The 13,883-nt window shown below is 37.2% G+C and overlaps 1 protein-coding gene across 1 annotated transcript; it reads left to right on the top strand.

Annotated features, from left to right (window-relative positions):
- The first annotated feature begins 10,602 nt into the window (after window positions 1-10,602).
- LOC104929808 (uncharacterized) lies at window positions 10,603-13,554 on the top strand. The gene is made up of 5 exons (XM_027284764.1): window positions 10,603-10,797; window positions 10,940-11,269; window positions 11,403-11,438; window positions 12,359-12,474; window positions 12,929-13,554. The coding sequence occupies exons 1-5, from the start codon at window positions 10,731-10,733 to the stop codon at window positions 13,028-13,030; spliced, it is 651 nt and encodes a 216-aa protein (XP_027140565.1). The 5' UTR covers window positions 10,603-10,730; the 3' UTR covers window positions 13,031-13,554.
- Window positions 13,555-13,883: the final 329 nt, after the last annotated feature.

Here is a 13,883-nt window from a genome sequence, read left to right as displayed (position 1 = left end):
TAACATTAGCCACCATTAACTATCATACAGGACCTTATAGGCTGTAGCAGCAAGCCCCCGAGTGTATGAAGTAAGGCAGGATGGGTTTAATGCATGGTTTAAGTGGAAAGGTTGTGCTTTTAAAAAAATCACATATATTTGCAACATGTAGGTATGCAAAGGAAGTGGCACAAAAAAAAAGTCTAGTGGTCATCTCTATTCTCAGAAAACGATGAGTGTGCTTCTCGTGCGGCGACAGAGAGATGGATCAGTGTTGACAAAGCTCAGCTTATGCTGGAGCCTGAAAAGCTTGAGCCTCAACCACAAGGAGAAAAAAAAAAGATATTCGCTTACACTGTTTGTATCCTAACCCTTCACCCACAGAGTTTAAGTAGTTACTCAATGCTTATTATTAATGGTTTAGATGGAAGAGCCCCAAAAAAAAAAAATGAACAAAGCAACAGACACAAGTAAGAAACACCTACTGAATAAGAAGCCTAGATAATATCAGACAACCTTTTTAAATTACTTTAATGCTTCAAGGCTACGTCGCTGCAGTGAGATCATGCTTAGTTTCCTTTGTTTTCTGCAAAGCTTCCAAATGTCCTGGATCACAACGTCCATGACGTGAATCTCTTCTCACCACGGCACAGTCAACACCTCATCATGAATAATATTCCATAACTGCTGATTCAGAGTTCAGTGTCTCTGCGTTCCAGATGTATGACAACAGTGGTGGCTGCAAAAGGTGACTGCATACTGCCGATTCACAAAGCAGGATATCTGAGATTGCTAAGGAAAAACCTGTTGTTCATGATAAATATTTTAATATACATTTCTAAAAAAATCAAATGTGTAGTGTGAGCGTGATGCAGCAAAACTGTACATGCACACATGATATTGTCATATTTTTCATATTGTAATACAAACCTGGTCCCGGACAAATAGTACATTATGCCATCACATTTTGTCTGTATAACTAAGTATTGAAAATCATGAAACACCTAACTCTCGTTGTTACTGTAATAAGTTAAAGCACATCGTGGACAGGACGTTGACGGAGGAAGCTAAGAAGGTTGTTGTTGTTTTTGTTGCTTGATGTTTGGCTGTTAGCAAAGTTGTTGTCTCATACTTTTTGTTTATTAGTAATGTAATTCTAACAAATGCACATGTACAACTGTCCATATTTATGACAGTGGTATTGCACTCCGAAAACAAGAAGTTGCTTTGACGAGTACAATCTTTTGAAAACTTCCTGTTTTGGTCAGTGTTAGTTTATTATAGAAGATCTTTCAGAGCCCAGTACCGCCCCTCTTAAACAGTTTGTCACAACAGCAGACCCAAAGTTAACAAGAGCTGTGAGATGCTGAACGTGGCCAACGGTGGCACCTGATGCCCACGATGATGCTCGCTACGCCTACAGAGTGGGCGTAATGAGCACAGGATGCTGACTGCAGGTTACTTAACACACAATATAACAGGGTTTTCTAATTTACATAGAGTGCCTTCAACATTAGTTAGGGGATATTTCAGTGAGTCTGGACATAGTTTGGAATTTAATTTAGTTTATAGTTTATTAGCAGGGACAATGCAAAAACAACATGTATTGTACCAGATATAGTAACTGATTTCCATCTGTAGTCTAATGATGCATAGATTACAGATAAAAGATCAGTAGTCGTGATCAAAACTTTACACACTAAGGTCTCCGTACCAGAAGAAAGGATCCCAATGATTTGTGAGTATTCATGCCGTGAAATTAAATCCAGTGTTGAGTGCAGACTGGTCGTGTCCAGTCCAACAAGAGGAAGACGTGAGCTGCCACCAGCATCAGAAAAGCACACTGTTAACCAAATCAGTGAAACAGAAAGCTGCATGATTCATGTCAAAATAACCAGACCCTGTAGATTCCAGTAACAACAAATAAACGGTGTTAAAGTGACACTGAATTAAAATTGGGTCAGTCTACTCTTGTACTCTTGCAGCCTTTTGCTCATTCACTCCTTTTCTTTTCTCGCCTTCAGTTTTAACCAACATAAGTGAAGTGTCGGTAGTTTTGTGACACAGTGTGTAAACTTTACATACTCTGCATGAGATCGTACCTGGAGCACCAAGTTACATAAAGCAGAAACAGCATACAGGAGCGGAAAGTGATAATGACAGAGGTAGGTACCATTCACCTGATTACAAATCAAAGCAGCATTAGAATGACTTAAAATCGAAACTTTTATGGTAGAAAAGTTACATAAGTCACTTTAATGAAACCATGCACCTCAACTTGTAACAAAGCATCTAAAATCTGTTAAAAGTTGTGTAGACTCTAAAAACTCTTAAAGATCTGAGCATTTACGAGTGAGTAAGTGTAGTAATAAGAGTATGTTACCTTTAACTAAAATGGCTGATTTAAGCATTTGACTATATACTATTATATGTAAGCCATAACCACATCCTGTTTCGTAGTAACACAGCTGGCTTTACCCAGAAAACATCCTTTGTTTCAAGAGTGTTAGAGCTCATTTTAACATTTAACATGACTTGTATGGAAAAAATGAATCAGCAGTTTGAATCAAAAATCTTTTTTTTCCCTGCGTTTCTAAAGCACCTAGTGGATGTCACAGTTTCCCCTCACCTCTGCTTCTGATAAAATCCACTGAGGCAGTGACAGCCACATTTTTAACAACGGTTTTTACGACTTTACCTTTGATCAACAGCACCTGTGTGTGGGTTTGTGCATCTGTGTGGATTGTCGATACTGATACTGAGGCTAAAGAGGTACAAATGGATCGTCTGTTATGGCTCAAAGAAAAAATGGCATTTCCTTTTCTTTTTTGGAAACACACAGCACGCACTACCTGCGGCTTATCTTCGATCTGCGACACTGTCGCACAGATTGCTGAACGTCAAACCTCTTGTGTACCTTATCATCTGGTGTTTCCTGTTACAAGTTATGACAAGTTATGAAAACTGCAGGGCAGTTGCACATCAGGTTTTTCTGCTTTTGATCAGCCTCACATTAACTGTAAAACTATAATGTAGTGTTCTTGACTTGTTTGCTGTAAATGTTTTTTTGTTTTTTTTTTATGTAAGAAAGGGGACTCAATTTCCATTGGCGTACCGTCAATTACAAAAAAAAAAACAGTTTTCATTTCCTCACCGGACCTTTACACAAGTTTCTTCTAAGCGGTCCCCCTTTACACGTACAGACACAAAACAACACCCGCGTATTTTACCCCCAACCCTTACTCACAGGTTAGACACATATTCATACTCCAGCTGTTTTTGGTTGATCAGTGGAAAAGAAAAAGTCCAGCTCGTGACCACACGGCACAGTGTACGAGGAAACAGTCCGCCATCTCGCACGCTGCTACAAGATGTCACTTTTTTTCTTCTTCTTCTTCTATTTTAATCTGACACAGAAGTGTGTCTCTCTCAGCCAGTGTCTCAGAGTATGGATGCAACTGTTTGACTTATTTAGTTCCCTGATTACAATGTTTGAAGAGCAGTGTTTGCACAGGTTTGACTTGGCAACGGTGGATAATTGTTGCTCTGTTTTTCTAAAGGTTGTTTCCTCTTTTGGCTCCACTATTACTACTTTGCTGGTAATCCATCACCAAGCCTGAAGTTGAAGCTCAGAAATAAGATTTGACTGGGCGGTTAAATTTGTTTTAAGTTTTAAATATTAAGATTCACGTCCGACATTTCACTTTTGTTAAACAACATAAAATAAGACTGTCACGCGGAGGAACAGCCTGCAACATCACTTTCCTAATTTGAAGTTGACTTGAACGCGAAATGATTTTGGATCATTTAAATATTGTTAATTATTGTTCGCTTTTTCTTTTTCCTGTTGTGTGTTTCCTTCATTGCGGTTCCATCATGGTGCCACAAAACCACCAAATGTTGAATACTTAACACCTGGTATTCTGAAAATTAATTTCCCGATAGGATAGAATCCAAACAAGGAGAGAAACAGATGTTAATGATTTCAGACATGGCTGCTAAGCTCACGATCTGGTTGTTTTATTCATATTGATGGCAATTACAGTTATAATACACAGTATTTATCTTTTATGACATGTCAATTTATGTTAGTAATACAATAATTCATATGCGAAAATGCAAAAAAGGAGAAGAAACTAGGCAAAGTAATATTTACATAAAAAATATACATCAGGGTCACATGTTGGGGCACAATACACTGAAAGAGAAGTCAAACTGACATCTGTGCTTCTTCTTTTCTTCTGCATCTGCTTATTTTCACACAAACATACCAAACCATTCACTGGCAGCACAGGTTGTTACCATGTTGTACCTTAAGCATTAATAGACTTTATTGTCATACCTGTTTTTTCACTGACATACTTTCAGTCAAGTCCTGAAGAGATGACAAGAGAGACAGTGTCGGAGAACATGCTGAGTTGTTACTCTGCTACATATGCATTCACTTGCACTTCAGTGGTGCAGAGATGGAGTTTCATGTTAGTGGCTTGCAGGTCGACATCTTAGTGTCCCTCAGCGTTCCACGCATGTCCTCAAACATCATTTGTGGTGTTTCTTGGTTTCACTGTGCTGCGCGTGCTACGCGAAGCCTTGTCTGGAGAACAACAGAATTGATGTCACATGTTTAGATGAAGGGAGTAAGTAAGTAAGTAAATACGTTTATTTAAGCAATATGACACATTGGGAGTTTTTTTTAAAAAAAGTCAGTCAATCAGTTTTTGTTGTCACTGTCAGAAAGGTAGTATTTATACTTTACGTTTATTATTGAGGTCATAGTGGGTTTGGTGGTGGTGTCACTAGGAGTGAACTATGAGTGTCAGAAACACCTGTCAAGATGAGCTCGACAACAACAGCAGTGCTGCAAACTACATCCTCAATAACAAACACATTGGATATGTCTGTATGTATATTTTTAGCTTGGGGGGCCTGGCAATTGTGTTCCAGTTCCACTAGGCTCATGAGTCACATAGCAAAAGTACGATCAAATAAACTCACACACACACACACACACACACACACACACACACACACACACACACACACACACACACACCACATAACACATGGTTACCGTGAGGACAATCCATATATGAGGAAGCCTATGATGATGCCAAGCAAGGATTGCGCAGAGAATCACGACAGCACAACAGACCAGATTCTTATCGGATGAGTCGCACTGCTTCGTTTTTTCTGTAATTAATGACACGTTCACGTGAGACTCAACATGGTAAAGTGATGAGTTATTGTTATTTTCTTGACACTGGAATGTGGGGGGATTTTTTCTTACTTTCCATTTTGAGTAAAAAATTTTTCGGTTTCCTCATATCGTTTCTGTTTTAGAGAAATACAAGCGCTCACCTAGATTAAGTATAATGTACTTAGTGTTGAAGTTAATCTTTCACGAGAGAAGAGTTTAGTCAATCTGAACAAATGAGACAGCCCAGAAACTGATTTCTTTAGATACTTACAACATATAAGAATGATAAAACATAAAAAGCTTAAAGGAGGGTTGTTGAAATTAACACACATAATCATTAAATACGTGGAGGAAAGTTTACAGGGAGGACACATTAGATGAGGCAGTTTCTAATAATTGGCAGGAAGGTATATGATAATATATATATAATATATATATTATATATATATATATATATATATATATAAGATAACGTTAAGACCCCAAATAACAGCAGAGTGGACCCCACCAGTTCAGATAGTGCTTTGGACCAAAAAATCTAAACTGCAACTCATATTGTTTGTGTCAAAGTTGTGTCATTTTTGGAAGATGTATGATAACATGATAATCCCAAAGACTTGAAGGGATTCATTTTTAGTCAGTTTCTCAAAGCTCTGAGGTGAGAGCCAAATCTATATGTTACAAAATTCTTGGTAGCTCGGATAAAATGTATCAACTATAGATGGTCGAAACCTGAACCACCAATATATAACATCTAGATTTAAAAAACAACAGTATACAGTTTCTGCTCCAGCCATTGTATGACACAGTCCAGAGAAACTGTAGAATACGTGTGGGAACTGAATGTGAATTTTATTTCAATTAGGTAGTGATGACAGTGGCTCAAAACATTATTTTGCAATGAAATGTGAAAAAGCGGGGATATAAACTACCAGACGCATCTCCAATCACTGCCATACGTTCCTGGTCTGAAAAACAACAGCTGTCTGTTAATTTTTATAATAGTAAAACAATGACATCAGTACATTTCGAATTGTTACAGTGGCATTTAGACGAACATTTTGTCCAGTAGAGAGATGAGAATTTTTTCTTAAGACTCGACTCTCACCACCAGGAGCACAGACCCTTTGCTTTCACTGTTTTTATTTGACTGGCTGTAGTATCGTACTTTTTGTAGACGCACCAGTACGGCCCACATATCATCAGTGGTCAGGTTTTTGATGAAAATGTTCAGATTGGGGATTCTCATCTAACTGAAGCCTGTCCTGAATCCTTTAGCGATAGTAATTTTTTCTGAGTCTCTATCTTTTATTAGAATCTCTCCTGGCTGAGACCTTCTCCAGACCAGGGGAACTCTTTATCTGCAGTATCTCGCACTGGATAGTGACGGATCCTCCACATGCTGTCCATACTACTCCCCGCTCTCTACATACGTAGACACAAAAACTTGCACTGGTTAGTTACTTACTCTCACTTACATTTGAAAACACACACATGAATTCAACAGCCTCACATAATGACTACAAAACAACAATTCTTAGGCGTTTAAACATGTAATCAGTCTTTACCTGGGCCACTCAGGGCTGTGGAGAAGAACAAAGGATGGTTATGAGCTTTAACCAGGCAGCAGACATGCTGACAGACTGTCATACAAGGTTCACTTGAATTCTAACTCTGAGGTAGGAAATGTGGCATATGTCGCATGGTTTTTCACCTACATCACCCACACAATAAAAGGCACGTGACCTATTTAAGGCTTTGATGCGGGCGTGAAGTTGAACAACTTTTCTCAGAGGTCGGTCTTGCTTTGTGACCGAAACTAGAATAAATACACTTACTTTTACCGTATGTTTTAACACTAGTAACTGCAGGTTTGCAAAGGATAAAAAAGTCACTTGTTCAGCTGGCAGAACCTGTTAGTGGCAGGAAAACAAAATCCTGAGTGCATTGAAGTGTTATTAGCTACAGACAACACATTTTTACATTATTTAAGAAGGTTTACCTCTAGAGCCTCACATATTTATTTAAATTAAACAATTGAGGAGTTTTGAATTGAAATCTTTCATTGGTTCTGATTAGGAAGCGCTCTGTTAATGCATGTATCTGTATACCATTTTAATCTGTAATTATAATAGTAGAATAGTAACTAATAATTCAAGCTGTTAAATAAATGTTGTTGACCAAAAGTTTAAAAAAACATAAAATTAAAATAATGCTACGTAAAGTGCACGTACCCCCAAACTTAATTTAAACTGAAGTACGTCAGTTACTTAAACGTATATCTAGAACACACTTGTTTCTTACATGTAATTTTATCTTGGTTACTCTGAGTGGGAGAGATAAAGGGTGATTATGAGCTTTAACCAGGCAGCAGACATGATATGACAAAATATAATGTGTATATCACTCGAAATAAAGAGGAAGAGGAAGTGTGAAAGCAAATAGTTTTTGCTAAGGCTTCAGGATTTCTGACCAAACCAGAAATACCAACACATGTCCTCACCACAGCAGACATGCTGACAGTGATAGTAATATAGTTCCCCACGTGGAGATTAATCTTTCAGAGGACGTGTAAAAAAAATGTTTTGCTTTCACTTGAGCATTCCCCACCTAAAGCAATAACGATATGCCACCACCACGTGTGGTCTACTACAATCCACACCGTCCAGTTATTCACTGTGACATTGCAATGTGAAGTTGGCACGGCAGATCTAATCTGAATTACGTCACTACCAAAATAATAATGAGTAATGCATAGCACAAATATCACATCACTTTGACAAAAAACAGATCAAAATGTTTTGTTTTTAAATTGGTTGTTGAACACCAGACTTTGGACCTCTCTGAGGCAGCAGGCACAAGGAAAGACATTAACTGGGTTGATACAAAAGCACGACTGAAAAGTAGGTCAAATTTTAATTGAGCAGAGGGTTGAAATGATTTACATTGTTACATTGCCCTCTAGTGGCAGAAGAAAAAAAACATGTCTTATTCCATAAAAATATATTTCTATGCTAAAAAACTCTAGCTAAATGAATGGGCAATATATAAACATCCTGATATCTGAAAAAAATTTCACCATCCTCAATCGTCAATACATCCTCACAAATGATTATTTGTTGTGTATTTATTATGAGTGATAAATTAAAGTTATGGGCATTAGGCATTATACATGTAATCAGTCTTTACCTGGCCACTCAGGGCTGTGGAGAAAGACAAAAGATGGTTATGAGCTTTAACCAGGCAGCAGACATGCTGACAGTGACAAACAGTATACTGTTTTTAAATTATAATCCTTAGGATTCTTGGTCAAAAGAGAACAACAGTATACGCATTTCTGCTCCAGCCATTTGTATGAAACGGTCCAGAAAACTGGTAGGAATACGTGTGAAATGAATGTGAACTTTTATTTCAATTAGGTAGTGTGACAGTGCGTCAAAAACAGTTTGAATCTTAAGGTTATTTTTCATCTAAATGGTCAACACCCAGACATGTTTTTTCCTCTGCCACTAGGGGGCAATGCAAACACTGTAAAACACTTCAACCCTCTGCTCAAACAAAACTTTTGACCTACTTTCTGTGTTTGCTTTGACCAATAAAAAAAACATTTTGATATGTTGATCTGCGCTTTGTCAAAGTGAAACTTTAGATTTAGATTGTCAAACTGAAACTAATTTAGATGTCATCCTCTCACACGGGACACATGTTGTTGCTCTTTTGACCAAGAATCCAAAAGGATTTATATTTCAAAAACAGTATACTGTTGTCACTGTCAGCATGTCTGCTGCCTGGTTAAAGCTCATAATAGTAGTCATTTATGTGAAGCTGGATGAATTCATAAAGTGACCCTGATTTCTGCATATGATTTACTTAAGGCAGCATAGGTTTGAATGCCATGAAGGATTATAATATAGATCATAACTTTAATTTATCACTCATAATAAATAAATAACACATTTGTGAGGATATATTGAAGATTGAGGATATCTTAATTGGTGAAATTTATTTTCAGAATATCAGGATGTTTATATATTCTCATTCATTATCAGTCTTTTCTTATTGGTGTCCACAGAAGGAGATATAACTGCTGACAAATACACGAATAAATAAAACCATGCTTGTTAATGCTAAATTCTAGAGTTTTTTAGCATAGAAATATATTTTTATGGACGTTAGACATGTTTTTTTTCTCTGCCACTAGAGGGCAATGTAAACAATGTAAATCATTTCAACCCTCTGCTCAAACTAAACTTTTGACCTACTTTCAGTGCGTGCTTTGATATCAGCCCAGGTTAATGTCTTTCCTTGTGCCTGATGCCTCAGAGAGGTCCAAAGTCTGGTGTTCAACAACCAATTTAAAAAACAAAACATTTTGATCTGTTTTTGTCATAGTGATGTGATATTTGTGCTATGCATTACTATTATTATTATTGTAGTGACTAATTCAGATTAGATCTGCCGTGCCAACTTCACATTGCAATGTCACAGTGAATAAACTGGACGGTGTGGATTGTAGTAGACTCACACGTGGTGGTGGCATATCGTTATTGGCTTTTAGGTGGGGAATGCTCAAGTGAAAGCAAAACATTTTTCTTACACGTCCTCTGAAAGATTAATATCTCACGTGGGGGAACAGTATATTACTATCACTGTCAGCATGTCTGCTGTCTGTGAGGAACATGTGTTGGTATTTCTGGTTTTGGTCAGAAATCCTGAAGCCTTAGCAAAAACTATTTTGCTTTCACACTTCCTCTTCCTCTTTATTTCATGTGATTATACACATTATATTTTTGTCACTATCATGTCTGCTGCCTGGTTAAAGCTCATAATCACCCTTTATCTCTCCCACTCAGAGTAACCAAGATAAAATTACATGTAAGAAACAATGTGTGTTCTAGATATACGTTTAAGTAACTCACGTACTTCAGTTAAATTAAGTTTGGGGGTACATGTACTTTACTTAGCATTTATTTTAATTTTATGTTTTTTTAACTTTTGGCTCAACAACATTTATTTAACAGCTTGAGTTATTAGTTACTATTACTACTATTATAATTACAGATTAAAATGTGTATACAAGATACAATGCATTAACAGAGCGCTTCCTAATCATGACCAATGAAAGATTTCAATTCAAAACTCCTCAAATTGTTTAATTTAAATAAATATGTGAGGCTCTAAGAGGTAAACCTTTCTTAAATATATATAAATAATGTGTTGTCTGTAGCTAATAACACTTCAAGCACTCAGGATGTTTGTTTTCCTGCCACTAACAGGTTCTGCAGCTGCAAAACAGTGACCTTTTTATCCTTTGCAAACCCTGCAGTTACTAGTGTAAAACATACAGTAAAAATAATGTAGTATTTATCTAGTTCCGGCACAAGCAGATCGACCTGTGAGAAAAGTTGTTCATCTTCACGCCCGCATCAAACGCCTTAAATAGGTCACGTGCCTTTTAGTTGTGTGGGTGATGTAGGTGAAAACCATGCGACATATGCACATTTCCTACTCCAGAGTTAGAATTCAAGTGAACCTTGTATGACAGTCTGTCAGCATGTCTGCTGCCTGGTTAAAGCTCATAACCATCCTTTGTCTCTTCTCCACAGCCCTGAGTGGCCCAGGTAAGACTGATTACATGTTTAACGCCTAAGAATGTGTTTTGTAGTAATTTATGTGAGGCTGGATGAATTCATGTGTGTGTTTTCAAATGTAAAGTGAGATGTAAGTAACTAACAGTGCAAGTTTTTGTGTCTACGTATGTAGAGAGCGGAGGAGTAGTATGGACAGATGTTGGAGGATCCGTCACTATCCAGTGCAGAGATACTGCAGATAAAGAGTCCCTGAGTCTGGAGAAAGGTCTCAGCCAGGAAGAGATTCTAAATAAAGATAGAGACTCAGAAAAAATTACTATCGCTAAAGGATTCAGAGACAGGCTTCAGTTAGATGGAGAATTCCCCAATCTGAACATTTTCATCAGAAACCTGACCACTGATGATATGGGGCCGTACTGGTGCGTCTACAAAAAGTACGATACTACAGCCAGTCAAATAAAAACAGTGAAAGGCAAAGGGTCTGTGCTCCTGGTGGTGAGAGGTGAGTCTAAAGAAAAACTTCATCATCTCTCCACTGGACAAAATGTTCTTCTAAATGCCACTTTAACAATTCAGAATGTAACTGATGTCATTGTTTTACTATTATAAGCATTAACAGACTGTTTGTTTTTCAGACCAGGAACGTATGGCAGTGATTGGAGATGCTTCTGGTAAGTTATATCCCCGCTTTTTACACATTTCATTGCAACATTAAACTGTTTTGAGCCACTTGTCATCACTACCTAATGAAATAAATTCACATTCATTCCCACGTATTCTACAGTTTCTCGGACTGTGTCATACAATGGCTGGAGCAGAAACTGTATACTGTTGTTTTTTTAAATCAGATGTTATATATTTGGTGGTTCAGGTTTCGACCATCTATATTGATACATTTTATCCGAGCTACCAAGAATTTTTGTAACATATAGATTTTGGCTCTCACCTCAGAGCCTTTGAGAACTGACTAAAAATGATCCCCTTCAAGTCTTTGGTATCATACATCTTTCCAAAAATGACACAACTTTGACACAAAAATATGAGTGCGGTTTAGATTTTTTGGTCCAAAGCACTATCTGAACTGGTGGGGTCCACTCTGCTGTTATTTTGGGGTCTAACGATCTTATATATATATATATATATATATATATATATATATATATATATATATATCTATACCACTCCTGCCAATTATTAGAACTGCTCATCTAATGTGCCTCCCTGTAAACTTTGCTCCACGTATTTAATGATATATGTGTGTTCATTTCAACCCTCCTTTAAGCTTTTTATGTTTTATCATTCCTTATATGTTGTAAGTATCTAAAGAAATCAGTTCTGGGCTGTCTTATTTGTTCAAATGACTTAAACTCTTCATCGTGAAAGATTAAATTCAAACAATTAAGTACATTATACTTAATCTTAGGTGAGCGCTTGTATTTTCTCTAAAACAAAACGATATGAGGAAACCGAAAGAATTTTACTCAAAATGGAAAGCAAGAAAAATCCCCCCACATTTCCAGTGTCACAGAAAATAACAATAACATCATCACTTTTACATGTTGAGTCTCACGTGAACTGTCATTAATTACAGAAAAAACGAAGCAGTGCGACTCATCCGATAAGAATCTGGTCCTGTTGTCTGTCGTGATCTCTGCTGCAATCCTGCTTGGCATCATCATAGGCTTCCTCATATGGATTGTCCTCAAGGTAACCATGTGTTATAGTGTGTGTGTGTGTGTGTGTGTGTGTGTGTGTGTGTGTGTGAGTTTATTTGATCGTATTTTGCTATGACTCATGAGCCTAGTTGGAACTGGAACACAATTGCCAGGCACACCAAGCTAAAAATATACATACAGAAATATCCAATGTGTTTGTTATTGAGGATGTAGTTTGCAGCACTGCTGTTGTTGTCGAGCTCATCTTGACAGGTGTTTCTGACATCATAGTTCACTCCAGTACACCACCACCAACACCCACTATGACCTCAATAATAAACGTAAAGTATAAAATACTGCCTTTCTGACAGTGACACAAAACTGATTGACTGACTTTTTTTTTTAAAAAACTCCCCAATGTGTCATATTGCTTAAATAAACGTATTTACTTACTTACTTACACTCCCTTCATCTAACATGTTGACATCAATGTCTGTTGTTTCCAGACCAAGGCTTTGCGTAGCACGCGCAGCACGCGCAGCACAGTGAAACCAAGAAACACCACAAATGATGTTTATGAGGACATGCGTGGAACGCTGAGACACTAAAGATGTCGACCTGCAAGCCACTAACATGAAACTCCATCTCTGCACCACTGAAGTGCAAGTGATGCATATGTAGCAGAGTAACAACTCAGCATGTTCTCCGACACTGTCTCTCTGTCATCTCTTCAGGACTTGACTGAAAGTATGTCAGTGAAAAACAGGTATGACAATAAAGTCTATTAATTGCTTAAAGGTACAACATGTTATACAACCTGTGCTGCCAGTGAATGGTTTGGTACATTGTGTGAAAATAAGCAGATGCAGAAGAAAGAAGAAGCACAGATGTCAGTTTGACTTCTCTTTCAGTGTATTGTGCCCCAACATGTGACCCTGATGTATATTTTTTTAATGTAAATATTACTTTCCTTATTTCTTCTCCTTTTTGCATTTTCGCATATGAATTATTGTATTACTAAACATAAATCTGAATGTCATAATAGATAAATACTGTGTATTATAACTGTAATTTGCCATCAATATGAATAAAACAACAGATCTGTGAGCTTAGCCATGTCTGAAATCATTAACATCTTGTTTCTCTCCTTGTTTGGATTCTATCCTAATTGGTGAAATTCATTTTCAGAATATCAGGATGTTAAGTAATTCAACATCTGGCGGTTTTGTGGCACCATGACCGAACCACAATGAAAGAAACAGGAAAAAGAAAAAGCGGACAATAATTACAATAATTAAATGAACCGAAATCATTTCACGCTCAGGTCAACTTCAGATTAGGAAAGTGATGTTGGCAGGCTGTCTCCGCAGTGACAGTCTTATTTTATGTTGTTAACAAAAGGTGAAATGTCTGGACGTGAATCTTAATATTTAAAAACTCAAAACAAATTTAACTCCCAAT

Source organism: Larimichthys crocea, chromosome XII (assembly GCF_000972845.2).
Source record: "Larimichthys crocea isolate SSNF chromosome XII, L_crocea_2.0, whole genome shotgun sequence".
In the NCBI taxonomy this organism is placed as follows: domain Eukaryota; kingdom Metazoa; phylum Chordata; class Actinopteri; family Sciaenidae; genus Larimichthys; species Larimichthys crocea.
Note: the sequence above shows the minus strand (reverse complement) of the source record. Positions and strands in the feature narration are given on the sequence as shown.

Excerpts from the sequence above, each read along its gene's own strand:
- LOC104929808 (XM_027284764.1), top strand. The coding sequence starts at position 10,731 with ATGTCTGCTGCCTGGTTAAAGCTCATAACCATCCTTTGTCTCTTCTCC. Across the intron at positions 11,270-11,402 it reads TGTGCTCCTGGTGGTGAGAG|ACCAGGAACGTATGGCAGTG; the intron begins GTGAGTCTAAAG and ends TTTGTTTTTCAG. Across the intron at positions 11,439-12,358 it reads AGTGATTGGAGATGCTTCTG|AAAAAACGAAGCAGTGCGAC; the intron begins GTAAGTTATATC and ends CATTAATTACAG.